The sequence below is a fragment of the Oikopleura dioica genome, chromosome PAR (genome assembly GCF_907165135.1).
Source record: "Oikopleura dioica chromosome PAR, OKI2018_I68_1.0, whole genome shotgun sequence".
Taxonomy (NCBI): domain Eukaryota; kingdom Metazoa; phylum Chordata; class Appendicularia; order Copelata; family Oikopleuridae; genus Oikopleura; species Oikopleura dioica.
Window position 1 is genome coordinate 16,066,539 of NC_137293.1, and position 27,990 is coordinate 16,094,528.

The 27,990-nt window shown below is 42.3% G+C and overlaps 8 protein-coding genes across 8 annotated transcripts; 2 read left to right on the forward strand and 6 right to left on the reverse strand.

The window, feature by feature from the left end:
* Positions 1-21: 21 nt before the first annotated feature.
* Positions 22-2,706, reverse strand: LOC145702117 (protein Wnt-2-like). The gene is made up of 4 exons (XM_081779326.1): positions 2,561-2,706; positions 817-1,118; positions 464-597; positions 22-201 (listed from the first exon to the last, which is right to left on the reverse strand). The coding sequence occupies exons 1-4, from the start codon at positions 2,593-2,595 to the stop codon at positions 22-24; spliced, it is 651 nt and encodes a 216-aa protein (XP_081635452.1). The 5' UTR covers positions 2,596-2,706.
* Positions 2,707-3,740: 1,034 nt separating this feature from the next.
* LOC145702118 (polycystin-2-like protein 1) lies at positions 3,741-7,537 on the reverse strand. Its single transcript, XM_081779327.1, has 15 exons — positions 7,482-7,537; positions 7,251-7,442; positions 6,982-7,208; positions 6,742-6,940; positions 6,514-6,700; positions 6,227-6,356; positions 5,805-6,188; positions 5,272-5,371; positions 5,131-5,214; positions 4,846-5,078; positions 4,624-4,804; positions 4,290-4,562; positions 4,139-4,255; positions 3,977-4,099; positions 3,741-3,931 (listed from the first exon to the last, which is right to left on the reverse strand). Exons 2-15 carry the CDS (start codon positions 7,413-7,415, stop codon positions 3,872-3,874), a joined length of 2,463 nt encoding a protein of 820 aa, XP_081635453.1. The 5' UTR covers positions 7,416-7,442; positions 7,482-7,537; the 3' UTR covers positions 3,741-3,871.
* Positions 7,538-14,111: 6,574 nt separating this feature from the next.
* On the reverse strand, positions 14,112-14,975 carry LOC145702119 (uncharacterized). Its single transcript, XM_081779328.1, has 2 exons — positions 14,556-14,975; positions 14,112-14,514 (listed from the first exon to the last, which is right to left on the reverse strand). Exons 1-2 carry the CDS (start codon positions 14,564-14,566, stop codon positions 14,112-14,114), a joined length of 414 nt encoding a protein of 137 aa, XP_081635454.1. The 5' UTR covers positions 14,567-14,975.
* Positions 14,976-15,785: 810 nt separating this feature from the next.
* Positions 15,786-17,762, reverse strand: LOC145705737 (polymerase delta-interacting protein 2-like). The gene is made up of 6 exons (XM_081783220.1): positions 17,518-17,762; positions 17,216-17,479; positions 17,058-17,174; positions 16,989-17,012; positions 16,251-16,487; positions 15,786-16,209 (listed from the first exon to the last, which is right to left on the reverse strand). The coding sequence occupies exons 1-6, from the start codon at positions 17,728-17,730 to the stop codon at positions 15,865-15,867; spliced, it is 1,200 nt and encodes a 399-aa protein (XP_081639346.1). The 5' UTR covers positions 17,731-17,762; the 3' UTR covers positions 15,786-15,864.
* LOC145705736 (uncharacterized) lies at positions 17,754-19,368 on the reverse strand. Its single transcript, XM_081783219.1, has 5 exons — positions 19,213-19,368; positions 18,520-19,167; positions 18,327-18,476; positions 18,147-18,285; positions 17,754-18,103 (listed from the first exon to the last, which is right to left on the reverse strand). Exons 1-5 carry the CDS (start codon positions 19,315-19,317, stop codon positions 17,778-17,780), a joined length of 1,368 nt encoding a protein of 455 aa, XP_081639345.1. The 5' UTR covers positions 19,318-19,368; the 3' UTR covers positions 17,754-17,777.
* LOC145705738 (uncharacterized) lies at positions 19,367-20,448 on the reverse strand. The gene is made up of 4 exons (XM_081783221.1): positions 20,231-20,448; positions 19,878-20,167; positions 19,601-19,766; positions 19,367-19,557 (listed from the first exon to the last, which is right to left on the reverse strand). Exons 1-4 carry the CDS (start codon positions 20,283-20,285, stop codon positions 19,505-19,507), a joined length of 564 nt encoding a protein of 187 aa, XP_081639347.1. The 5' UTR covers positions 20,286-20,448; the 3' UTR covers positions 19,367-19,504.
* Positions 20,433-22,410, forward strand: LOC145705735 (uncharacterized). The gene is made up of 2 exons (XM_081783218.1): positions 20,433-21,965; positions 22,015-22,410. Exons 1-2 carry the CDS (start codon positions 20,597-20,599, stop codon positions 22,152-22,154), a joined length of 1,509 nt encoding a protein of 502 aa, XP_081639344.1. The 5' UTR covers positions 20,433-20,596; the 3' UTR covers positions 22,155-22,410.
* Positions 22,411-22,433: 23 nt separating this feature from the next.
* LOC145705740 (phospholipid-transporting ATPase ABCA3-like) lies at positions 22,434-27,341 on the forward strand. The gene is given in 6 exon segments (XM_081783222.1): positions 22,434-22,578; positions 22,626-26,025; positions 26,074-26,159; positions 26,199-26,620; positions 26,623-26,863; positions 26,904-27,341. Coding segments are annotated over 6 exon segments (4,671 nt in total). The 5' UTR covers positions 22,434-22,478; the 3' UTR covers positions 27,326-27,341.
* The last annotated feature ends 649 nt before the right edge of the window (positions 27,342-27,990 follow it).

Below are 27,990 nucleotides of genomic sequence, written 5' to 3' on the forward strand. Positions count from 1 at the left end.
CTAACCTGAAGTCATGAGGATTTAAACTTGCCTTGATCTGAAGACAAGTCGTTCGCCAACTTTTTGATTTTTGCGAGCGAGAGTATAGTCGAGTGAAGAATCAGTCCTTATTTGGAATGCTTCTGCTCGTTGCTTCGCGTATTCCACGCATTTATCGATACAGTTTGTCGAAGCCACTGTATCTTCGTGGATGTAAAAGTCCTAATAAAATTTGTGAAGTCGAGATAAAGTTTAAGCTATTGAATCACTCAAGGGTACACCTCCCCCTCGTTCAAGCCTCGTTATTTCTAGTATTTACTAACTGACACGGATAGTAAATCAGCGTCAGATTCCAACACTACGGAAGGTCACCTCCTGTAAATATCGTAAATCGCGAATTTCTAATAACGCCATTGATTTATTTCGGGGCGAATTCCGGTTGGAATCATGGAGGACTGCTCAATCATAAAGCATTACCACGTACCTTATAATAGTTTTTTGATGTTTTTCTTTGGCATCCATGAACGACGTTGATTTGTCCTTTGATGCAAGCTTTTGTTATTTCATAAGTGATTCCTGCTGCAATCATTGCATTAGCAAACGCGGTTTCTGGATAACCTAAAATGAAATTGTAAGAAACCGAAGTTTTCTATTAACGCGACATTTCCGGATAGATAGCGTAAGCCGGAAGTGTTTCCTTGTATTTGACGGAAACGATGGCATAGAAAAGTTACTCTATTCATCGCACAATGAACAAGTTGTGAGTTTAGCAGTGATTATAGAATCAAATGGGACAAAGGACATTCCCGCTGGTCTGGTCACCGACCGAAAACTCACTCTTTGACATGATTGAAGTCCAGTCGTGGTTTTTCAGCGTCTTCTGCGCTTGCTCGATAAGCCCAGTACAGTTCCATGTGTTTTTGATAAGCAGCCTTTTACACTCTTCCTCGGCTCTTCTCAATCCGATCAGGGAGTACTTGAACGCCGCTGGATGGTGGAAGCAGTCCTGGCGTTGAGCATTTGTCAGTTTGTCGAGCTCCTGCTGATGATAGCAAATCTCCTTTTCAATCGTCCTCGACATTTTTTGTCCGACAACTGATGTGACCATCAGCGTCAAAAGTAATCGCCAGATTGTAATTCTGAAAAGACAGATCGAAAAAATTTTGACCTCGAAGACATAATCCGGACGGTCGTGGGGAGCATTACTGTTACTGACTGTCAGAATCGGATTAACTTGCAATAGCAGTTTTTCACATAATGAACTAACGATTGACTGGGGCCATGCTTTCACTTTAAGGAATCAATGAAATTGTCAAACAAACGCTTTGTCACATTTTGATACGCATGTTTAATAGTAGGGATAGTTCTTATTGTCAGTTTCCACAATCAGAGTTGGCCACTCTCTGTTGACTCTCTGTCTCTCATCACGCTTTTTGCCATCATTTCGCTTAGCATGACATGAGAAAAGTATTTGCTAATGATGAAAACCGATGGATAAAAACAATTATCTTGATAGAACGGAAGCTTCTTTAGGAAGAATCCATTGATGATAACTGAAGTGACTCCCATGGATCCAGAAGATCACAGTCGTCAGAACAAGACCTATCTTAGTGGAGCCGGTTTATCACAGTAAAATAAAAATGAAAGACAAAAAAGAAATAGTTGATATCATAACCCTAACCCATTGGTAGTAGGTTTTCATTCGAGCTGCCCTTAACCCTAAACCTAACCAAGGGGGTTACGCCCCCGGGATCCCCCACCTAAGGCCTAAGGCAGGGGGCTTCGCCCCCCGGAACCCCCGTTAAGAGTTCCAACTTGGAACTTCCAAGTCCCTAACCCTAACCACTAGCCCAGATTCTAGAGATTTTGGATGGCTCGAATCATAGGCTCGAATGACAACCCCTCTCTACGGTCGATATTTGTGATGGATCGAGTTCAAGTCAAGCGAGGGCATGTTCAATGCACTACCCGTCCATATGCTGCCTATAAGAGGATAAGCATACAGTGACAAAGTCTACCTATCTCTTTCGGCAAAATAGAGAGATATTCTCCCCTAAAGCATGTCATCGACCCGCAAAGGGCAATAACCGGAGTTTTCATTGATAAACGCGCCGTTTTGTTAGAAATCGTCTCCCATGAAACGCTTATTGCAATTTTCAGTTTTGTCTTTTTTTGTTCAGCTGCAGACACTTTCAACTTGCCCTTTTTGGAATTCTGGGAGAATGGAAAGCAATAAATCTGAGTGATTTCAAATAGCAAAAGTTATCGTTTTAACGTTGTCGTTGAGCAAGCCAAGAAAGACTTCCATATGACATATTTGCCAGCTGCTTTCAGTTATGCACTTCAAAATGACTAGCGAATCTACTTCCCATATTCCATAGAAAAATGAGAAAACAACGAAAAATTCAATTAACAAAGTGTTTTCTCGCTGTTTTTCATCAATAAATTTCTCCACGAAAATACGGTACTTGTCCGGGCGAAAAAATAAGCGCCTTTTATGATGGGAAAAAAGCGATATTCAAGGGAAACCGGAACCACTCCTTCCCGCCTGGAATTTGCCTTTTTATTCACATAAATGTACCTCGGACTGATTCTTCTGTTGGACTTCAGTATCATCTGTGTGGCTCTTTCTTGACATTCATCCCTCTGCTATTCTCGACCTGTTTATCAAATGTTCTGAGTTGAAGTACTTTCAGATTCTCTCGTCCTGAAAAATCTTGTTTAAACTCAGCGACCAGGAGCGAAAGTGAAAAAAAAAGAGTAAAAACGCGTTTCATCAAGACTAGAGCTCTCTTTGATGTGGCGCTCTAGGGCGGCGCTAGTAATTGTAATACAATTCATACTGATGCTCAAAAATCTGGTCAAGTTCTGGTCGATACTGATAATGGCTCCTCCAGGTTGTATAAAAACCACACGGATTCGAAATAACTTTTTAAGGAGAGCGTACTTCTCTGTTTTACCGGATTACCTTCAAATGTCAGAACGAGCTTCGCAGTCCCTCGTTCCTAAAAATCACTGTTGACATGTCCTTGAGCTCAAGCTCTGAGCATTCGCGCAGGTGGATGTGGCTGACATCTGAGTAGTTTATGGCGATCAGCTGGCGAAGGCGATGTCAATTTTGAGCAAGAGTCAATATGCATCTCTTGTTCCGGCTGTATACCGTTCCGTGGCGCCGGATGCATGACAAGTTTACTGCTTTATTTCTCAATCTCTCTTAACTAACCAACTCTCCAAGAACTATATGGCCAGTTTTGATGAATCATCAAGTACGAGTTTCTCGATCTCGAAGATCAAAGAAAGTGATTGTTGAGTGGACGGCTAATGATTTAAACGATTGCAATTAAAATCTTGAATTTCAATTTTTATCCACTCATCGAGTTATTAGACAACCAGAGTCCATTTCCTACGACTTTGACGTCAACAAGTTTTCGCCTCTAATAAGACACTGATTTCCCCCTGGAGCCGGAAATAGCAGAATTCAGATCAGAAATAGAATTTGAAATATGGATCCCAGACACTAATGATTCGTTAATTTTCCTCTGCGATCAAGTAAATATTATGGCACTGAGCGCGCTTAATTCATATTTTTGCACCTGCTTCGGTGGTAATAATTGCTTCAGCGGTTAATGCCAAGCTGAGAAGCATAAAACTATCCTAATTACTCTTCCTTTGCCGACCCTGAGCCCGGTTTCCTGACAAAATGAGTCCAGTTCTACAAACTAAATTTATTGATTTTGAACAGATATCGGTATTTTGCTTTTGAACTACAGGAAGATGAAGAAATGTACAGACGATCGCTCTACTGGCAGATTGTTGGCCAAAGCGCGGCCCGCGGTGGTGGCGTGCGTGATCAAATGCGCTGATCACGACTTTTTCATCATAAAAAGGCTGATTATTGCTGGCCAAGGTTGCTGAAGAGGTCAGAACGGGCCGAGCTTTCGCGAGTTTTGAGCTGAAATACGAGTTATTTACCCCTTTCTCTGAGAAGGTTATTTACCTTATCAAAGGACTCAATTTTGTTGACAATTGAGTCGATTCTTGAAGCAATTTTAGAAACATGATGCTCGAGTCGATCGACACGACGGGAGAGAATCGTGAATTCATCGTTGGAGACAAACATCTAACGATTTTTAATAATATGCTTTCAGTTGTCAATTACCTTGTTAAGTTTTTCAAGCATCAGCTCGTTGGCAAGTGGATTCGAATCGGATGCGAATCCATGATTTTCTGGCTGGTGCATGTCGAAGCCAAGAGCTTCTCCAACTTCTTGTCGATCCTTGTTTCCGGGTTCAAAGGAGCGTTCAAAGAGCGAGAGTAATCTCAAGTGATCCACTTTTTGAACCGCGATCCTTAACATCATCGATCTCGTCGTTGATCTCCGCTGTCTGCTTGAGTAGGTCAGCGCGGAGCCTGTTTCGTTCCTCTTTGTTAAGAACCATGTCCCCATCTTTGTCATATTTGGCAAAGACTGCTTCAATCTCAGCGTCGGGCACGCCCCGAAGTTTAAGGTCAGAGCGCCACTCATCCCAGTCGACTTGATCATCATTGTTCGTGTCAGCTGAGTCCAGGGCATCTTGAATGTCCTTTTTTGAATGTTAAAAAAATGATGGATCAGTTTTATTAATTCATTTTTAAAACACGGGCCTTGAGTCGGTCTTTGCGAAGTTTGAGTTTTGTGAGCATGCCATTGTAGCCCTTTTTGATGAAAGCTCCAAGGTCGAATTCAGATTTTCGCGTGGCCAAGTCTTCCTTGACTTCGGAGTATGTATCGTTGATGATGGCCAAGAACATGTTGAGCAAGACGAAGAAAACGAAGAACACATAGCTTGTTTTTTATGTCAATCAAATAAACTTGGCCTTGCTTACGTAATGAAAAAGACGGGTCCGAGAATATTGTGGGCATTCTCCAACTGGTGAAAGTTGAAATCACCGAGGATGATTCTGAAGAGCGTGTAGACACACTTGTCGAACTTGCTAAAATCTTCGACTTGGCTTCCAAAAATCAAGAATCCCAGTTGAGTGTAAGCAAGGAAAACGATCAGAAACATGATCATAAATCCCCCAACATCCTTCGCCGAACGAGAAAGAGTTTCGGAAAGCTAGAAATTGATGAATGAGACGCAATTATGCTCAAAAATATGCGGTGCTTACTTGATTCATAGTTGTGTTAAAGCTGATGTATTTGAAAAGTTTAATCCAGGCGAGGAAAACCACAATCGCCATGACGTACATGTACTAGAAAAGGTCAATGAGCGCGAATTTTTGAAAAGAATTTAAATTTTAAAAACTTACGACTCCTTCCCAATACGCCAAAGATTGGAAGTCAGCATATGAGTCTTCTTGTTTCATGAGAGCATCGAGTTTGTTTTCGATCTCAGTATGTCGGTACAAACTGAAGATAAAAAATGAATCTTAAGGGGGTAGAAACAGCTTTTTCCGAAAAGGGCGATTTTTGACCGGCGCTACAGACAAGAGAATCTTAAATTTTCAAATTTTCTCTTCAGGTTTAGATAGATACATCTTAGATCTAAGAACATCTCTCTCGAAATTTGTTTTAGTCGTCAAATTTTTGAGCAAACGGGCTCAGAAGCAGCTCATCTCTCCGAAATTCTCGATTTTCGCAAATTTTTAAACACGTATATCTCGAGTCCCCTGATAGTTAAACAAATTTCATTCACATTTTTGTGAAGCTCAACCCTTTTCTAGGAACATTTATGAGGAAATTTCGTGAACATAAATAAATCTTATGTTTTCTTTTATCTAGCTGCAGTCCAAGATCGACAAAGCTGTTTCTACCCCCTTAACAATACGAGTCAAGCTCTTACTAGAATGAGAAAGCGCAGAGAGACAGGAATATGACGATGACGTCGACGATATTCCAGAATCCTTTGAAATAAGCGCCCTTGTGGATCTTGATTTCCAAAAATTCCTCGACGCAGTAGTATACGATGAAAGCAATGTAGATGATCTCCGTGGCGAGAATAAAGTAGTCATATCCTTCTTTGAGTTTGAGGAGCTTGACGGTGCTGAATTTCTGCGAAGTGATGACGCCACCAGTTGCAGGGAACTCAGCGACGAGCTTTACGACGCAAAATAGGTTGATGTTCGGGTTGTAAACGGTGAAGTCAATGAAGAGTGCGCGTGTTCCTCGGTCGATCCACAGATCTTTCTTCAGATCATGGAGAATCTCGGTTGTTTTCGTTTTATTTCTTATCATAGAAACGATGAATCTCTGGAGAAACCTTACCGTCCAAGGTCTTTTGTATATCCAGAAGCGGGATAGGTAAACCCGAGCTTGTCAGATTTGTAAGTTCGTCCTCCAAGCTCATCTTCGGATCGCCAGGCCCATGGACAATCAGAATTGTACTTCCCCGCAGCTTTCAAGAAGCATGCAAAAATTGACGCATTTAGCAATTAGTAGAAACTACGCACTATGCTTTCCCATGAATACTACTGGTAGGAGTAGTCGGCTAATACTTAATTGAATACAACACGAGTAGTTCACACGATATCAACGATAAATTCACAGTTGGCATGAGAATGCGCGGGAAATTAAAAATATGTGATCAACGGTAAATCTGCGTAAGCGTGCCATTCCTTGACAGTCTTGATCGAAAGCCCCAAACGGCTCCTTGTCCTCCGAGTTCTTGCCGTAATTCGAGTGGCAGGCCAAAATGTCATCTTTGAAATCTTGGTGAACAGTGCAAGAATCGTTTCGGACCTAACAGTTTTTATTACCGCAAAAATCATAAAAATAAGCACCTTTATCTGTCGAATTCGAGGAGCTCCGAGAAGCTTGTTCTCGAAAAAGATGTATCCAGTATCTTCTTCAGGAATGGCTTCTCCATTGTACCAGTGCTCCCAGTAGAGACCGTCGACGAGCGAGTTTTCAGCGTAATCCCAGAACTGATCCATTTGATTCATGCCTTCCCATGTCTGGGGACCGCTCGAGACGAACAGTCTTGAATTTTTAGTAACGTTGATTGTTGATAGAAATCTTACTTTTGGAGAACATTTGTGAAGAAAAAGTGTGTTGTCGAGGTGTTTCCGAGTGTCATGATGATGATGTTCACGAGAAAGATGACATAGAGGATCAACTCGCGAATCGTCGTCTTTGCATACTTATCGGGATTATCTGACAAGTCCTTTTCGGTGAGCCGTGTGGCCCAAAGACTTCGAAAGCCATTTCCAATTTTACCGAGGATAGATCTATCCTTTTCAAATTTTTCCTAGACAAAAAATTGGGTAATGTTAAAAGAAAAAATACTAACGATTCTCTGAGCATCTTTTTGTTTTTCTTTGATGATCGAGTCCGTCGAGTCTTCGCGTTTTACAGCGTCAAAGTCGTCGTATGCGCCATTTTCGACGCCAATGTGGCTTGGTTCACCATCGTCCGTGGCTTGGCTTGATCCCCCGGCGGATTGAGCACGACCCATGCAACGAGCACTTCTTTCCCCTTTAACCTGTTTTTTTACTCTAGGACGGAGGTCAAAATTTCAAACCTTTCTGCTTTACTCGATCTTGTTGAGGAAGTCTTGTGCGCCTGAAAATATATATTCACTCTCCGGAAAACGTTTGGATGCAGCCTTGAAATAGCCTTCATAAATGGAGGCATTTACATTACAAAGCGAAATTATGAAAAATTCATCGAACTCACGCTGCATGTCGACAATGGACATGGCGTCATTGGAAATTTTCAATTCAGGTGTTGAATATTCTGTTTCGGGTAATTTTGGTCGTTGCAGATACTGTCATTATTGCCGAAGAAGGCTTTTCCCTTGCTACGACCTCGTTACCTTTCTTGAATATATTGACATGAAATCTTCTCCAACTGGAGAAAAGCCACATTTCAATATTTACAGATAAAGATTAAATTTCCCTTTTTTCTTCGCCTTTTCACAGCCAGCTTCAGAATTTCAGTTGAGAAAAGAGTTTAATTCGAAAAACATGTCTTGGCATAAAATTTTTTGTTGCTGGGTGTCATGCGAAGACCCAACAGAAGCAAAGCAGCCAAACAGAGGACAGAATAACAAGTCCTTCAAAACGACAGTCGTTGCTGAAGTAATGGACGAAGCATTCGATCATCAGCATGACGTTAAAAAGTATATTGGTCAAGTCGAAGGATATGCATTCAAGACTGCAGCAGATATCATTCAATCCCAGCATCAACTCATTGAGAATCTAAAGCGAGAGCGCGAAAATACTGCCTCCCCTTCTGCTCCAACTATGTCGACCCTCAATCGAACATTTGAGGCGGATTTTGAGGAAGTCAACCCGTCAAGACAGGAATTCATCGCCTCTGAAACTCGTTGCGAGCTGATAGACCTCCTCAGCTGCAAGAAATTACTCAGATTAGTCGGTCCTACTCATATTTTTTAACGAAACTTCTCCACTAATTTCTTATTGCTTACAATAAATTTGATTACAAATGAAAACCTCACTCTGCTTTCCCTCTTCCAACATGGTCATGGATTTTAAGGGCAAATATTTGTGGATAACAGACTGCTTTCCTTTTTTTACTTGCGTGAAATTTAAACAAGGGCCTCATAAACCAAAATGATTGACCTTTTTTGTTGCTATTTTTCATTCGGAGATCCTTCAAAAACAGATTCTTCTCAAAAGTACAGAGGAACTGATAACCATGCCTTGAATACTCAGGTTGTTGCGAATGTTGTGGACGAGCAATTGAAGCATGCTGATAATTTGAAAACGTATATCGCTCAAATTGAAGAATATGCTTTCGTGACTGCTGCAGATATTATTCAATCACAGCATCAACTGAATAGCGATCTAAAACGACAGCTCGAGAGATCAGGTTCGTCTCCTTCTGCTCCATCAATGTCGACCTTTGACAGGGTCAACCATTCAAGAGAAGAGTTCATCACTTCCGGAAACGCGCTGATGAGTTCTGGCAGACCTCCACAGTTGCAACAACTCACTCAGATTAGTTTGTCGTATTCCTAAAACTGCAGATTTCTTCTTATTTATTTCTGATTACAGTTCCTTAATTTACTGCTGATTGCCATCAATAAATTAAATTGCCGATGAATGTAGGGGTTGGATACTGAGAAAATGAATTTTTAATTATTTTGGTCCCCTGGGCCACTGCTGCCCCTGGACTTATCTCATCAAAAAAGCAAGTATGTGAAGGATGAGAGATTTCTGGATTTTACTAGTCTTGCATTTTTACTTTGCGAATTGTGATGATAATTGCTATGTTTTGATTTCCGGTGGCAAAATTGACAGGTAATGGCGAAATAATGAAAATAGATACAAACAAAAACATCTAGTGAGTTTACAGATGAATCGTTTAAAGTCCTGCTACAGAATAATTCTCATCATGGAAACATAGATATCCGCATAGAAAGAGAGCCATATGAGTCGCTTCCTTCCAGAAGAGCTGGGCATAAGCTCACTCTTTGGCACAATATTCCAATGCTCACTGGTGGGGAAATTTATTCGGCCCAGCGTGAGTTGAACAGTTCGGAATGTTACCTGAAAGACTTTCAAAATATAATCCTCGAGAAAGAAGCTCAAGACCCAGCAGCAGGCGAAGAAGTAAGCGTTTGGCAACTGTTACCAGAAATGAAAGAGGGCCCTCGACAGTATCATACTATGGTCGTCTTTAGAAACAGTCCGTATTCTGGAACAGCTTGGGTCTGTGGCGGAGAGCTTTGGAAGAAAGCAAAGGCTTCGGGAAAGATGATGTTGGACGTCGTTTCTAGCTGCGAATGCTTCAACAGATATTACATGAAATGGATGCCGTGCCCGACAATGCTCTTTGAAAGAAAATTCGCAACGAGCGCGGCGACCTACTTTGGTATTTATATGATCGGCGGCGAAGACAAAAAGGGCAGAATCTTGAGCGCTGTTGAATACGTCGAGCCGCTGGGAGGAGGGAAATGGACGCGCAAAACCAGCCTGCCTGTGCAAGTAAAGGGGCAGCTGCTGTCTGTATTCATGATGAGCTGTTTGTATTCGGCGGCTTTGACGGGGAAAAATCAATTGCAAGTGTCTTCTATTTGAACCGGACTAATTGGGTGGACTTTGGTAATTTGCTCTCGCGACGTTCGGGACATACAGTGACAGCGATGCAATCAACTGTGCTGATCTACGGCGGGGAGGATGATGGACAAATCAAATCTGCTGAAGTGTTCAATATAGATTCGAAGACCACAGGAATGGATAAATATTTCTTGATTCTGCAAAAATCAACAATTCAAAATGGTATCCCGGAAAAGAATACATAAAACTTCCCGGATACAAAAGTCTTCGCTACCACGCTGCGGCGGGTCTAGGCAAAAGTCAATATAAAATAGGCTTTCTATTATTTTTATGATAATAGAATCCTTTTGAAATTGATTTTGAGGGAGGTGCGAAGTGGAGGGCTACTTTAATTCGTGCTGCATAATTAGGGCTTCCGTATAAAAAAATTGTTTCTGATTCCGTTCATTGTTTCCTTAAATAATTATGGGAGGGATAAATCAATATAAGAAAAGGTTTTTAGGGGCAAAAGAAATAAAAAAAAATAATGTTTGATATCAAAATTATATAAATAAAAATGGTGATTTTTCATTTGTGCGTTGTCACTTGTCGATTTTTTTTATTTTTTGATATGTTATAGAGAAACATCAAAAACATAATATTTCATAAAAAAAATTTTGACTGGCCATTTATATCATCAGAAATAGTAACTTTTAGTAGAAAAATAACAAAGTTATTGTTAAAAAGTCCTCCGGAGGACTTTTGCTGGAAGAAACTATTTAGAAGAAGACATAGAATTAAATTTTTCAAAAATATATAATATTTCAATATTTAACGCAAAACCATAATTTGCAAATAAACAAGGACAAATTGAATTTTAATAATCATGGGTGTGGGTGGGGTTGGGGACATAACTGAGATTGATCAACTCAGAGTTCCAGGCCTTTGTCAAGCCCCTTAAATTTAAAAATCATGGAACGGGGCTGAAACGGCCCGAAGGGCCGTCAAGCCCCTTAAATTTAAAAATCATGGAACGGGGCTGAAACGGCCCGAAGGGCCGTCAAGCCCCTTAAATTTAAAAATCATGGAACGGGGCTGAAACGGCCCGAAGGGCCGTCAAGCCCCTTAAATTTAAAAATCATGGAACGGGGCTGAAACGGCCCGAAGGGCCGTCAAGCCCCTTAAATTTAAAAATCATGGAACGGGGCTGAAACGGCCCGAAGGGCCGTCAAGCCCCTTAAATTTAAAATCATGGAACGGGGCTGAAACGGCCCGAAGGGCCGTCAAGCCCCTTAAATTTAAAAATCATGGAACGGGGCTGAAACGGCCCGAAGGGCCGTCAAGCCCCTTAAATTTAAAAATCATGGAACGGGGCTGAAACGGCCCGAAGGGCCGTCAAGCCCCTTAAATTTAAAAATCATGGAACGGGGCTGAAACGGCCCGAAGGGCCGTCAAGCCCCTTAAATTTAAAAATCATGGAACGGGGCTGAAACGGCCCGAAGGGCCGTCAAGCCCCTTAAATTTAAAAATCATGGAACGGGGCTGAAACGGCCCGAAGGGCCGTCAAGCCCCTTAAATTTAAAAATCATGGAACGGGGCTGAAACGGCCCGAAGGGCCGTCAAGCCCCTTAAATTTAAAATCATGGAACGGGGCTGAAACGGCCCGAAGGGCCGTCAAGCCCCTTAAATTTAAAAATCATGGAACGGGGCTGAAACGGCCCGAAGGGCCGTCAAGCCCCTTAAATTTAAAAATCATGGAACGGGGCTGAAACGGCCCGAAGGGCCGTCAAGCCCTTAAATTTAAAAATCATGGAACGGGGCTGAAACGGCCCGAAGGGCCGTCAAGCCCTTAAATTTAAAAATCATGGAACGGGGCTGAAACGGCCCGAAGGGCCGTCAAGCCCCTTAAATTTAAAAATCATGGAACGGGGCTGAAACGGCCCGAAGGGCCGTCAAGCCCCTTAAATTTAAAAATCATGGAACGGGGCTGAAACGGCCCGAAGGGCCGTCAAGCCCCTTAAATTTAAAAATCATGGAACGGGGCTGAAACGGCCCGAAGGGCCGTCAAGCCCCTTAAATTTAAAAATCATGGAACGGGGCTGAAACGGCCCGAAGGGCCGTCAAGCCCTTAAATTTAAAAATCATGGAACGGGGCTGAAACGGCCCGAAGGGCCGTCAAGCCCCTTAAATTTAAAAATCATGGAACGGGGCTGAAACGGCCCGAAGGGCCGTCAAGCCCTTAAATTTAAAAATCATGGAACGGGGCTGAAACGGCCCGAAGGGCCGTCAAGCCCCTTAAATTTAAAAATCATGGAACGGGGCTGAAACGGCCCGAAGGGCCGTCAAGCCCCTTAAATTTAAAAATCATGGAACGGGGCTGAAACGGCCCGAAGGGCCGTCAAGCCCCTTAAATTTAAAAATCATGGAACGGGGCTGAAACGGCCCGAAGGGCCGTCAAGCCCCTTAAATTTAAAAATCATGGAACGGGGCTGAAACGGCCCGAAGGGCCGTCAAGCCCCTTAAATTTAAAAATCATGGAACGGGGCTGAAACGGCCCGAAGGGCCGTCAAGCCCTTAAATTTAAAAATCATGGAACGGGGCTGAAACGGCCCGAAGGGCCGTCAAGCCCCTTAAATTTAAAATCATGGAACGGGGCTGAAACGGCCCGAAGGGCCGTCAAGCCCTTAAATTTAAAAATCATGGAACGGGGCTGAAACGGCCCGAAGGGCCGTCAAGCCCTTAAATTTAAAAATCATGGAACGGGGCTGAAACGGCCCGAAGGGCCGTCAAGCCCCTTAAATTTAAAAATCATGGAACGGGGCTGAAACGGCCCGAAGGGCCGTCAAGCCCCTTAAATTTAAAAATCATGGAACGGGGCTGAAACGGCCCGAAGGGCCGTCAAGCCCCTTAAATTTAAAAATCATGGAACGGGGCTGAAACGGCCCGAAGGGCCGTCAAGCCCCTTAAATTTAAAAATCATGGAACGGGGCTGAAACGGCCCGAAGGGCCGTCAAGCCCCTTAAATTTAAAAATCATGGAACGGGGCTGAAACGGCCCGAAGGGCCGTCAAGCCCTTAAATTTAAAATCATGGAACGGGGCTGAAACGGCCCGAAGGGCCGTCAAGCCCCTTAAATTTAAAAATCATGGAACGGGGCTGAAACGGCCCGAAGGGCCGTCAAGCCCCTTAAATTTAAAAATCATGGAACGGGGCTGAAACGGCCCGAAGGGCCGTCAAGCCCCTTAAATTTAAAATCATGGAACGGGGCTGAAACGGCCCGAAGGGCCGTCAAGCCCCTTAAATTTAAAAATCATGGAACGGGGCTGAAACGGCCCGAAGGGCCGTCAAGCCCCTTAAATTTAAAAATCATGGAACGGGGCTGAAACGGCCCGAAGGGCCGTCAAGCCCCTTAAATTTAAAAATCATGGAACGGGGCTGAAACCACCAAAAGTCCTCCGGAGATCTCCAAGAAGTCCTCCGGAGGTCACATGATAGCATTATGTTTTTATAAATATACATTATTATTGATTTGTTAAATTATTTTTAATTTTTCCATGTCTTCTTCATAAATGCTTCTTCCAGCAAAAGTCCTCCGGAGGACTTTTTTAAAACAATAAAATCTTAATATCAAGATAAAATCTTATTTTAGATGTTTTATTGCATATGCAATAAATTTTTTTTAAGAAATCTAGGTTTTTGAGTATGCCCTTTCACATATCTAAAAATTAAAAAAATCGACAAGGGACGAGACGAGAAAATCAGTTTTGTCATTTTAACAATCACGTGCGTGGATAAAATTTTTTTTTTCACGATGAAAATTTTTTTCCACTGAAAAATACATTCCCTCCCCGAATTTCAAACAATTCGGTCAGCCCAGTTAAAATTTTGTTTTTATACGGAAGCCCTATGCATAATTAATGCTCTCTTTTGTGGCTTGCTGCTAATCATCCTCTTGACCTCTTCTATCTATATTGGGTTTTGGCGGAGTGATCTGTGGGTTCCACTATTGCAAGAGGTTTGTCGACAAAAAATGACGATAATAAAAAAAAATAAGCACAACGCGGAATGCAGAAGACACGAGGAAGAAGAAAAAATGCTCGGCTGATTTTTACCAAACACTTGTAAATACAGATTTTGTATATTGTTTTTTTATTGCACCTGATTCTGAACAATCTTCAAGTTTTTAATTTTCGTCAGAATAGCATTCGTTGCTTCGCTATCTACCAGCCCGGTCGGAGTGAGGCCAATGTCCGTGCCGTCGAGGGCAAAACGCGAGGCAGACTTCGTAATTCTCTCAACAGAGCTGTGATGTTCATGGCGAGCGGAGTCGATAATGTCGGATGTGAGAGCAAGCCCTTGAGGAAGCAGATTCAGCAGCACTGGGATATCGTCGTCGAGACATTTTCGCAGTCGCATGTATGCGTCGCGCGCTTCTTGCAGATCCTGGTTCGACTGATGCAGTTTTATTTGCTTTTGGCGGTTGTTTCCTGCTTTGGCCGCCAGACGCTCGTGCTTGGCTTTCTTTTCCATGTACTGTTGCTCGTGGTATTCACTATAAAAAAAGTTCATTCATGAGAAGCGTTAGATTGATACCATCTAGCCATCGTACTTTCGATTTTCTTGTACAAAGTGTCGATTCTTGAATTCGGCTGAATAACACACTCCCTTTCTTGCGATAAAGTTAAATACTCAGGTGAACTTGATCTGAATCCTTTTTATCCCATTTCCTTAGAGTTTTGTCATAAGCCCTCGTCGCAACAGTAATTGCGTCAAAAGCCTGCTTCATGTTCTGCATCTTGGACTCGTTTTTATTGAGAGCGCAAATGGCTACGATGTTTGACATCGTCTTGTCGAGAGCGCGACAGTTCTCGATTTCGCGTTCGCTGTTCGCAGTCATTTGGCGGTTTTGAGCTCTTAAATCCGGGCGCAAAACGGTTTTTCTTGTTTTCAATCGCATTTATTTAACCCTAAGCGTCTCGGTCAGAGCACCCCCTGTGCGGCTCGCGGGGGAATTTTTTTCACCCGCCCATCTAGAACAATGTTGTGCATTATTTTACGCTTCTTCGAAGCAAAATGCGCTGACTCTCGTGTTATCACAGTCTGGGAGACAGAAAATCTTCAATTTTTGGTGTTTTTTAGTCGAGCTAGAGATTGTTATGTAATAATTTTCATGTTCTCGAGTCGAAAACACACCAACTTCACGCGCGTTCATTCGATTCTCTAGACAAATTTCATGTTCTCGAGACAAAAAATGGTCATTTTCTACTGTTTTTTACGATTTACTCGATGATGAAAAATACTAACATATCATTTTTATGTTTTTAGCAGATAGGAAATCTGACGTAGATTCTTATTCTTTTTGAATTTTCTGATTCAGACAAAAATTGGCCGAGAAATTTGCAAAAAAGAGGCGCGGGGGAAAAAAGTTCCCCCGCGAGGCGCATACGGTTAAGTATCGTATTTGCGACAGATTTCCTGAGACGTTTGAGAGTCTTCAGATGCTCTTCTGGGATTAGTTTTGTCGCTCTATAATTCCAGACTTAGAAACTCTTGCTCATTCGACTAATTCAAACCTGCTCATTTTCAGTAAAAACGGTTGTTTTTGAAAAATAAAAGTTCGAAAATTGCCAAATATCTCTTTTTATTTGCTTCTCGGCGCCAATCAAATCCGACACTTTTCAAGTTGGTGAAACTTTGATCGCAGCAATCCTGACTCTTGAAATTCAAGTTGAATATGCATCTAGTTGACCATTCAGGCATGAAACAAATGGAAAACTTCTCAATACGGCTGCAATGGAAAGTTTTATCGGAGAAATGAATTGGGGAAGAATATTTATTTACAGAAACAGATGAACTGGGTTCGGAACAGACAGGGCACAGACAGAATTTGAATCAGTTGATTTCACTTTTTCTTATCATTATCATTATTTGCATTTGAATCCTTTGGATCTTTTTTCGTCAGTTTTACTCCAGTGACAATCGTGGCATTTCCATTCTTTGTGACTGAAGGTTTGTGGGTGGGGATGTCCTCTGGTGGATTTTCGACTGTGTTCAAATTGACAACTTTGCTGTCTCGAGGGGGCACTTCTACTTGTTGCAGGAGCTTCTCGATTTCGAGCTTTTTCTGGTCGACGTTGAGGTTGAAGCTGGGCAAGGGAAGCATGAATTCTCGGCCACGGTGGTCTTTGATCAGAAGGTTTCCGAAGAAGAGTGCATTTGGCTGCGGGAGCATCGTTGAAGACGTAAACTAAAATTACTGTAGGTCTCAAGCTGGAAACTACAAAATACCTTGAAGATGGGATTTTCAGGCGTGAGCGTAATACTGCCAATATTTCTCTTTCTTCTGAGATTTGGAGAGCCAGGAATAAAGTCAGAGCCAACATTCAGCCCAGGTCCAGTCTCGATTTGTTGGTTAGTGTCGTCGCCTTGCCATGTGAAATTGTGGCGTTTTATTTTGTAGTAGACTCCTTCAAACTGGCTGAGGAGCTCGATACGCAGGTGGTATTTCCAGCAGAATTGGGGGACGATTTGAGCTAGGATCGACAAGTCCCACCCGACACCCGATCGAAAACCGACGTTTTTGTCGGGTTTTTGTTGGATTCTGCCGACCCTACAAAAACCCGACGCTGAAATTCTGGCGAACCTACAAAATCGGGTTTTTCTAGGGTCATTTATCGGATTTTTGTAGGGTATTTTCGTCGGGTTTCTCCTTGGATCTACTCATCAGTTTGATTAAAGATAGTACCCGAAATTCTGTTAGCCAAAAATTCTGTCTAGTTTCGCCGATTTGGATTCATTTTACTTGATTCAACTGTAGTGTTGTGAAAACCCGACAAGAACCCGACAAAGACCCGATAAAAACCCGAAAAACACCCTACAAAAACCCGAAAAATACCATACAAAAATCCGATAAAAACCCGACAAAAACCCGACGAAAACCCGACGAAAACCCGATCGGAAAAGTCAGACTTCAAGGAAATCCGACGAAAACCCGATCCGGATTTCGGGGGTATTTGTCGATCCTAGGATTTGAGTCTTTGAATTGTAAGCCTAAAATGGTTGATTAATAAAATCAAGGAAGAAAAAATAGCGTACCAAAAACACGGGTGAAATCGATACTTTGATCCCTTCAGGCCAGCATGTGCGTTCAAACGTACTCAAAGTCTCGTAATTAAAGTAATCGTTCTTCCATTTAAGTAAGTTGCCGGTTTCCTAAAGCCAATTGTTTTATAGATAAATTAATTTTTAAAGACCTTGGCTTCGCCGTCGAAATCGTAGATAAACTTTTTGTACCAATAGTTGTCGAAGTCGAAGGCGTCTTTGCTCCTCAATGGGAGTCCGTTTTGGTCGTATCCTTCAAAAGGGTTGTTGACGAATGGACGGATCTCGCGGGGGTCGACGATGTCGAAGCCATCAACGTTGCGAAGATTGAGCATCGCGTCTTTGAAGATATCCTGCACGAGATGGGTTTCGTGAGTTGGGATGTCGCGTTGGTCGACAAGCGCCATGTATTTCACCTGGGAATAGAGAGATAAGGGAAAGGGGGAAGGCTCACCTCGTCGTTCAAAACGTAGTCTTGGGATTTCTCATCGTAGGTATAGCGCGAATGGGGGATTTCAAAGAGCACTAGTCCGCGATAATTCAACTTGTCATGCAAGAAATGCTGCCCAACGCTGTAAGAGTTCGAAGCTTCAGTTTTCTTCCCGAGTTGAACGAATGTCGTCTGTTTCTTGAACGAGTTGAATCGCCGCCCAACTCGACAAAGCATTCTGAAATGGCGAAAGAGGATAATTTTTAATAAAATGGAAGATTATTTTAATTTTTGGCAGCTATCTTTGCAGACGATTGAATCTTCTTTTCTTTTCGTTCTTTCTTGAGTCTTTCGAATTTCTCTCTCTGGAAGATTTTTCTGTTCTTTTCCTTCAGCGAGTTTTTGAACATTTTCTTGCTCTGGCCTTTTTCGATCATCTGTATCAGCGACTTCTCTTTGGACATTCTTGCTTGATCGTGTCGGCCCATCATTTTGTTCCGAAAGTCGACGGCGCTCTGGCAGCGAGAATCGATCTTGTCAACGAACCTGCTGGGCATCGCATGAATCCCACGATCATCCGGAAACGCGGTCAACTTTTTCTTCGCCGGTCCTAAAGAAGAATTGAGTAGAATGCTCTCTCAAATTATTCTTACGTTTCTTAGATGCCCATTTTATCTTTCGCTTTCGAGTATTTTCCGATTTCTCAAGGGCTTCGAATATCGCCGGGTTGAGCTCTTCTGAAATGTGGATTCCTTCATCTTCTGGTGTCGATATTTCATCGTTGTCACTCTTCTGAAAGATAGAGTAAAACGGAATTGCTAGAAAATACTCACCGTGCAGCTGTCAGCGATATTTTCAGCTTCTTCGCCGTCAGATTTGATGGCATCGTTCGTTTCGTCACTTTCTTGAGCTTCTTTGACATTTACTGGCGTGCCTTCCGTATTCTCCAAATCTTCTGCTTCAGTTTCTTTATCTTGAGCTTTCTGTGAATAACTGTTAGATAAAAGATTTAAAACCCTAACGAACCTTCTCTAATTCCTGATTCTCAGTCGAATCTATCTTCTTTTCTTCAGTACTTTTCTTCTCAACATTCTCAACAGGAGATTCTGCTTCACCTGTTTCTTCAGAAACGTTTGGTTCTACCGCTTCTTCTTCAGTCACGTCAGGTTCTTGTTCCGAGTCGATAATAATCGCCGAAGGTTTAAGGTTGACTTTGATAATCGGACTGCTGGCATTGCTGCTTATCGTTTCGTCGGGTTTCTCTTTTTCTTCTGTCTCCTCGTCTTCCTCAACAATCGCTTCTGGGAGAGAAGGCAGTTTCTGCGCCTCCTGCTCTTGATCGTTTTCGACACTTTGGTTAGACAGCCGTCTCGATCGCCGAACACTTGGGGTCGATGTCATTGTCTCAGGAAGTGTTTCTTCTGGCTCTTCTTGAACCGATTCCAGATTCTTCAACAGCTTTCGTCGGACTGGCTTGCTCTCGGCGTCGGATGCTTCGCCGTCTGAACTTTGTCCGGAAATGCGCCTCGATCTTCGTGGAGTCATCACTGCTGGTGTGTCGTTTCTTTTCGTTGGCGTCGCTGCTTTCTGCGGCGTTTCAGAAATAGTTTTGTTTGCTTCAAAGTCGTACAAGGAAGAGTCCAGCCCTGACTCGCTCATCGTCGTTTCTAGCAACTAAAAATGGAAATAAAAGGGGTATTTTTCGAGCTCAAAATGTACCTGCTTGAGATGTGCCTTTCTCATCTTGGATTCAAACTGAACCCCTCTCGATTTCAATTCATCTTTGAGATCTACAACTCTCAAGTCGTCGATTCCCTTCACCATCTTGCGGAAAATTTTCTTAAGAAAAACGAGTTGAAACTAATTATTTGTGGAAATTTTGATGGTCACATGAGAAATTGAAAAAGCTAAAGTTGTGAGGTGGCAGTTTGAAAAAGTTGGGAGGTGAGTAAAAATATACAACAACGAAAAAAATACTCTGCAATATTTCCAGCAAAAAGATTCTGAATCATCAGTTTTCTACTGGCTCACTTTTGATCATTGCGAGCTGGGTTGAAGAATCCACTGAACAAGATGGATGAAAACAAATCGAATAGCTAATCCTTACGGAGTGCTTCTTCAAATGCATCTTGCTCGTAGGGAACGTAGATGCCACTTTTCATGCCCGAAGATTTCACCACGCTCTTGTATCGTCTTTTTGCATCCTTGTTCTTTTGGCACGAGATGATGTGGCTCTTCAAAAGTCCTTCCGAAGCTCTTTCACTTTTCTTCACCTAAAAAGAGTTCAAATTTTCATTTTCTTTGGTACCCCGGCCTGGCAAACTGTGTAGAAAACCTGCGTCAGGGTTTCTACACAAGTTACCGGGCCCAGCTTTAGCACAAACCTCAATATGGTAAGTACACCAAGGATTTGGACAGAGAAGTTGCTTAGGTGGTCGTCCATTATCTTCGTATACCGGAGCAGATTTTCGACGAACAGGAGTTTTCCGTCGAGCGGAAGTATTTGAAAGTCCTGACTGATAGTTCGAGGAGCCAGAGGAATCTCCAGATGATGCTCTTGAATGAGGCCGTGAGGATGGCCCTTCTTCGTACGAATCTTCTTGTGTGACATTTGAAAATCGGTTTTCCAGGGGAATTCGCCAGAGAGTACCGCAGCTTTCGCATTCCACATCTCCTGAGAAAGAAAAAAATGAATAAAAAAGACAATTTATTTCGTCATTTTTTTAAATAAACTTACGTCCAAATGAGTCCAAATAATGCTTCAAAATGAAGCAAACTCCACAGTTCGACATTTTCGCTTACTTTTCTCTCAATAAAAAATGCGTTTCTCTAATTCGCCGAAAAAAGAAGAATAAAAGTCGAAAAGTTTCGTTCAAGACGTCTTTCTCGTGACGTCACGGTTGGATAATGACTCAAACCGCGGACGAGAGAGTTCGATTTTTTCCTCCGAGAAGAATTAAAAAAAGAGTTCAAAATAGCTTTTGCAGAGAAATGAAATGAAAAAATGGCCAATGAAGAAGATCAGCTGACTTTATTTTTCTCTGCCTATCAGACTAATTTATTTTTGTCTTAGAATAATCAACTGTATTCGAAATATTTTAGAATGAGTCTTGAAGAGCTGTATTCGCTGTACGAGAAGAATGTGAACGAACCGAATCGAAAGAAGACCCTCACTGCCATCTCAAACCATCCGAACGCCAACCTCCTTGCTGAGCTCATTTTCAAACGAATGGATAGAACCGATTATGTGTCCGCGAAGAATCAGCTTCTTCCGATCGAGAATGACGAACATGGCCCGTTCGATAATTTGCTTGGGGAACATCAATGCGACTGGATCCTAGAATTAATGGCTCGGGAAGATTATGTGATCAACTTGATAAAAGAAGAATTTCAGGTCAAATACGATCGTGAGCCCAGTTCATTGAGCGACATCGTCAAGATTGCTTGCCAGCGAGAAATGATGGTGAAATCCCCTGTTCCGAAAGCAGTTTTCGAAACAAAAGATTGCCATTGTGACATAGGGAGTAGCTGGATTGTGACTTATCGAAGAATTAATGGTGTGGACGAGCAACAGAGAGTTGGGACCTTCCCATACATATACAAGATTTTGCGCGCACCTGAAATTCGTCTGGAGAGGCTACGTCTTCCAATCGGTTACCCGAGAAACGTCCATTGCCTTCTCTTCGAGCCGTTCCTCATCATTTTTGACAGAAAGAAAAGGATTGATGTTTTCAATCTACTTAAACCGAACGAGCAACCAAAAAGCATCACTGGAGAAGGCGAATTAATAGAACCAAAAGGGTATTACAAAGCTGATCTTCGTCGTAATGGGAAGATTCTGGACAATGTCATCTTCCCGATCGTGCGAAGAGAAGATGGAAGAACCATTTGTGTCGACTTTGCGCTCATCTCAAGATCATCTGTAGACGTTATTTTGCACGAAACGATCAAACTGCCTGAAAAGACTGGATACGCTGAGCAGCCTGAGCTGAAAATTTTAGACCGGGACAATTTTCTTCTTCGTATCGATCTCAGAGACGATGAAGACATGGATGGACTTCGTGGATGCGTTGCTTTTCTCATTATAACATCCAAGAAGAAGATAATAAGCTACTCTCTCCCCTATCTTTCAGGATTTCCTGAATTTGCAATGATCGATGGGCGTCTTGGAATGATCGTTTGGTCGTCACCATTCGACGACTATAATGAGGACAACACTCTTATAAATTTTGCGGCCTTTGCATTCTTGTCGGAGAACAGTGGACTCGAAGTTATTTGCTTTTTCAAATATCATTACGGCAGAATTTCAATACGACAAGATAGGATTATGCAACTCAACGTTGGGGAGAGTAAAGATACGATAGTTTTTGTTGAGCCCCTCATCAATCACTTGGAGAAGACGGGTCAAGCGAGGCCTTCTCTGACTAAAGCAGTAAATGGTCACCAAGTTACAAGGCCCATTGTTGAGATAGGTAATAATCATCACCACCAGGTTCTTATTTATATTTATGAAATTTTTAGAAAGTCTGCTTTATGAGAAACTTGCAGCAGAGACGGTGACAACAGCATGTCGTAGCATCACCTCGTCATGTATTGGTCGCGCTGTTCTTAAATCATGGGATATGACGAGCGACCAGATGGAGATCCAAATTTACGTCTAAGAAAATAGTTCTGGAAAGCTTACTCTTTTTCACCATAGAAATAATGACCCCTTTTTATCGTTCCCTGCTCACGTCGAACACCTGCTATTTTTCACTTCCAATTATTCACAATTTTGCCTCTCTTTTATCTGCCGTCGTCTATCAGTTTCGACTGCCACAAATAAAAACTAAAAGAAAAAAATGCTTCTCATAAGTTCTACAAGAATGGAGCATGGCGGAGATATTTATTTGTTAATTCACGAGTGACAAATTTACACTGTATGGAACCATTTTAGAATGGAATCGAGCGAGATAGTCAGCTAGTTCTCAAAAAAGATCTTCGAGATGAAGAATTCAATCCGTAGAATTCACCTACTCGTTCGAAAGAATTTTGTCGTACTGTTAAAGCGGCCCAAGACTGTTTGTTTCCAATTCCTCGTTCCAGGTATACCGAGAAAAGCGCATTATAGTGAACGTTTCAACTTATTCTAGCCCTCCTTGCATCTCTCCTGCAAATCGGTCGTTACAATGTCGAGCGCGATCTTACCTTCATCAACAAAACTACAGTCTGGCCTTCCTTCCCTCTTGAGCCTATGTACGCAAACTATCTCAAGAAGAACGAGATGCAGAAATTTTTCATTCCTTATACTGCCCAAAAGAATTCGTCTCAGATTTCATTCATTACGAATAAGCTGGCCGAGATGCTGAATCGTGCACTACCGGAAAAATCATTTTTTGGATTGTTTGGAAAAACAACGAATCCGTTTAAATTCGAGCCAGTTTTCTTTGAAAGCGAAAAGGATCTAACGCACTTCACGACAAACGAAGTCCAAGACGAGCAAGAAGTATTTCTTGCGATAAATTTCCACGAAGTTTCGGCGAAGATGCTCAATTACACTATTCGGCCGCTCGCATCACCCCGCGCCGAACTGAATGGTGAAAAAGTGCACGGGCAGATTGGATGGATGACAAACCTGCTCTATCCTTATCGATCAGATATTAAACGAAAGCCAATGCTGAATTCTATCAAAGATCCGAAATTTGGAAATCGACCGAATTACTTCAAAGAAGGGATAGTTTCAACGCAGCATTTTATCGACCTCTTGTGGATGGAAACTTTCAACACGAATTTCACCGCTTCTGATGTTTCTCTTACTCTCCAGCGATTTCCCTACCCGCCGTTTGTGAAAGACGATTTCATTATCGCGATCGAGCAGAATCTCCCGTTCGTTCTTCTTCTTTCATTTTCCTATCTGACCCAGCAAATTGGAAAGCAAATCGCGATAGACAAAGAAACAAGGATCAAGGAATACATGTTGATGATCGGACTGGATCGCTCCCTCCTCTGGATGTCCTACTTCGTCTTCTTCTTTTTGCAATTCATCGTTATTTGTTTTCTCGTGACAATGGCTATCTGTACTCCCTTGAGTCAAAACGGAGCGATCATCAACTATTCCTCCTTTTCCGTCATCTTTGCCTTCCTACTTCTCTACTGCGTCAGCCTCATCGGCGTTGGCTCTCTCGTTTCGACCATTTTCGACTCTTCAAGCTCCACCTCCGCCGCATGTGGAATCGTTATCATGCTTTTCTACATTCCGTTCGGCTTTATTCAGAACAATATCGATGGAATATCTCAATTTGTCAAACTTTCCCTTACCATTTCTCCTCCTGTTGCGATGGCGCTCGGCTGCTCGGTTATTTCGGCCTGGGAGTCCTCTGCCTCTGGCGTTCACTGGAACAATATTTTCCATCCAGTGTCGATCGCTGATTCGATGACTCTTGGTCATATCTTTGCCGCGATGATCCTCGATACAATTATTCTCCTCCTTATAGCCTTTTATGTCGACCAAGTTCGCCCTGGAACTTGGGGAATCTCCAGACCCTGGTACTTTCCTTTTCAATTCTTGATCAAATCTACTTCTCCTGTCGGCAAACGCGAGAAACAAGTTGAAAATGCATTTGTTGAGCCACTGCCGAAATCAGCGGAGATTGGATTTATGCTATCTAATGTCAACAAAATCTTTCCTTCAAAAAGAACTGGTCGTCGAATGGCTCTCAATAACATGAACTTCATCGCACCAAGCAATCAAATAACTGTTTTGCTCGGGAAAAATGGAGCTGGAAAGTCGACGACGATGAATTTACTTTCAGGCATGCTTGAGCCGACATCTGGAACTTGTCGTGTTGGAGAATATGACATCGTTACCCAGACTCAACAAGCGAGAAAGTTCCTTGGCCTCTGTCCGCAGTTCAATATCTTGATCAAGGAATTGACCGTTCGGCAGCATCTCGAACTCTTTGGTCAGATAAAAGGAGCTTCGTTAGAGGAACTGAAGAAAGAAATAGAAACTTTGATCGACGAAATTCAGTTGCGAGAAAAGATAGACACGCGTGCTGGAAATCTCTCAGGCGGGATGCAGAGAAAGCTTTCGTTGGGAATCGCGATTGTTGGAGGATCAAAGTACATCATCTTGGATGAGCCAAGTTCAGGCGTTGATGTTCGGGCTAGGTCGGAGCTTTGGGACATCATGAGCAAGTATGGACGTGATAGAACTCTCTTGGTTTCGACTCATTACATGGACGAAGCAGAGGCTATTGGTCATCGAATCGTCATGATCAATGAAGGAGAGCTGACCTGCGATGGCACTATATCCTTTATAAAAGATAAATTCAACGAAGGATACTATCTGAATGTGTCTCTTGCTACAGCTGATTCAAAAATCGACGATTACTTACTTGGCAAAGGAATAAATCGGCTGCATTCAAATGATCAATCACTTGAGCGACAATATCGCATCCCTCATCAGTTTCCGAGCATGTCAGGCTTCCTTGAAGAATTTGAGGGACAAGCATCTGCGCTGAAAATGGAATCTTTTGGACTTTCTATCATGACAATGGAAGAAATATTCCTTCAACTGTCGAAGGAGAAAAATGACGATCAAGTAATCAACATAAGCTTAGATGAAAAAGAAGCATCAGACGAGTGGGATGACTGGCAAAAACCAATAAAGCTGGAAACAGGAAGAACTCTTCTCAAAGGCCAATTCTTGGGCGCGTTTCATAAGTGCAGACTTTACGCACTAAGAAATCGAAAAATTATTCTTATGCAGCTCCTGACACCAGCTGTTTTGCTTCTGCTTTCGCTAATACAGATTCAAGTTATCCCGGAGATCGGAGGCTCTCCGAACCTTGATTTGAGCATGAATCAATATGCTGAGAATGGACAGAGTCTCTCAACCCCTGTTCACAATCTGGAAGCTAAATATTTCAACCTTCTTCGGCCGAGTGAAGTTGTACTTGTTGGTAACCTGACAGAATGGATTCCAAATGAGTTGACGAAGATGAGAATCGAATTCAACAACAAATATATTTTCGGCTTGGAGAAAGATCAAAGCAGCTACAACGCCTTCTTCAACGCTCAAGCTTACCATGCCGCTGGAACTGCTGTTCTTTACTCCGATAGAATTGTTGCTAGCGAAGTTCTCCCTGGGTCAACGATTGTGACGAGCAATTTTCCTCTTCCGAAGCATTCATCTTCACCTGCGGAAAAGAAGCGGATAAATGTCTCGATGCAGGGAGCCATCATCGTGTTCAATACAACTTTTGGAATCATGATCATGTTTGCAGCTTTTGCCATGTTGCCAGTAAAAGAGCGAAAAGTTGGAGTCGCGACTTTACAACGAACGTCTGGAGCTTCGATTTCCACACTTTGGTTTGCTCAGTATTGCTGGGACATCCTCAACACTTTGCCGAGTTTCGTGCTGCTTTATTTCATGTTCCTTTCGATGAAGAGCTTGAAGGGTATTCAGTTACTGCTCGATTACTCTTCTGGGCTGTTCTCTTTGTCATCGATGTTCATACTTGTTCAACTGCCAGTAGTTTACTGCCTCAGGTGAGCGAATCTCTTATACCATTTGGTTAATCAAACCTTTCTTTTTAGCTTCTTGTTTACAGAACCAGCCTCAGCGTTATCCTACATTTCATCAATCAATTTAGTCCTATCAATGGCACCTTTTATCACAACGAGTAAGCTTCGTCATATTTATCCATCTTAAAAATTTTTAGTTATCCTCCGAGTTCCCGCTTTCGGACTCATGGACACCTCCTGGCTTCTCAACAAAATCTTCCTTATTCTACCTCAGTACAACTTCGCGCAAGGTGTCTTCGATTTGTACTACAATGCGAACGTATTGAACTTTTGCACCAAGAATCGAAAGAATGAGCTTCTCTGCGAAACAACCGGAATCAAATTTCAAAGGTTTGCGAGTAGAATAAGGGCGTTTTCTAATCTCATTTTCAGGAACATTTGGTCATTGAATGAAATTGGCATCGGAAGATACCTCCTCGCCATGTTTATCCAGTTGATTCTTGCGTTTGCGATTCTCTTCCTGATCGAATACTTGCGAGCAAATCACCTTTTAGAAATATGCACCAATTTTTTCAAATCACGTCGACGTTCCTCTCCTAAAGTTCCAAGGAATAATGAAAATCCTCTTTTGCCTATCCACTCGAAGAAACACCCCTTACTGTTACAAACTTGCACAAAACTTACAAAGACTTCACGGCAGTAAATGACATCTCCTTCGATGTTCAACTCGGCGAATGCGTCGCACTTCTGGGCCCAAACGGCGCTGGAAAGACGACAACATTCAAGATGATAACTGGCGAGATTCCTATAACAGGAGGAACTGCAGCTATTTCTGGCTTTGACGTCGGGAAGAATAGACTAGGTTTGAATAGAGCTTCATCAAGAATTCACGAATTTTTCAGACGCTCTTCGAAAATTTGGGTACTGTCCTCAATTTGATGCTCTTCTTGATGTTCTTACCGGCCGTGAGCACCTTACTCTGTACTCACGTCTTCGAGGAATCCCCGAAGAAAAGATTGAAGAAGCCTCGAAAGTCTTACTTCGTCTCCTTGGAATTGAAAAGTACGCTGACCAAAAAGTACTTGGCTACTCGGGCGGGACGAAGAGAAAACTCTCGGTCGGCATCGCAATGATCGGTGGGCCACCTTTGCTTATCCTCGACGAGCCAAGCTGTGGACTTGATCCTAGTGCTCGGCACAAACTATGGACTGTAATCAAACGAGCGCGAAATGCGAACATCGCCATCTTATTGACCTCCCACTCGATGGAAGAATGTGCCGCCCTTTGCAATCGTTTAGGAACCGTTCTTTATCTTCCTAGTTAAAGTTCTGAAAAAATAGATTTTGAACGGCAATAGCAATAATTGTGTCAGGAAATCTGAAAGCGATTGGAACACAACAAAAACTAAAATCAGAATTTTCAAATTCCTCCGAAGTGATGCTCCAATTTGATATCGAAAAATACAACGTCTACGAAACGAAGATATTTCTACGAAAAGCATTCAAGTCTATTTGTGACATCGAATTGGTCCCACATGGAATGGTTAGTTTCAAGTCCGGCTCTAGAATTGTTATTGTTCGATATTGATAACATCCCGCCGTGTCCCCGTTTTTGATCATCTTTCTTTAGAATACGATTCGTTGTAGCTGCCCAAAGAGCGTTAAAATGTCCTCCTTGTTTTCAGTCTTAGAAAAACTCAAATCAGAAGAAAAAATCACTGGTTTTACTGTCAATCAAGCCACACTTGAGCAGATTTTTATGCAGCTAACGCGAACCGCATGATTTAGTAGCACATTTTTACCTTTTACATGTTCTTTATTTCTCATTTAAACTACCATTTATTACAGAAAACATAGGGATGTGATAAGAAAAATCGCCAATCTCTAGGCTTTCGTAATCCCCAAATTTTGTTTCTAGGGGGATACTAAGTTTGATCTGGGCTTTCCAAAAAAAATAAAATTTTTGAAAAATTTAAGGGTCTAGCCCCCA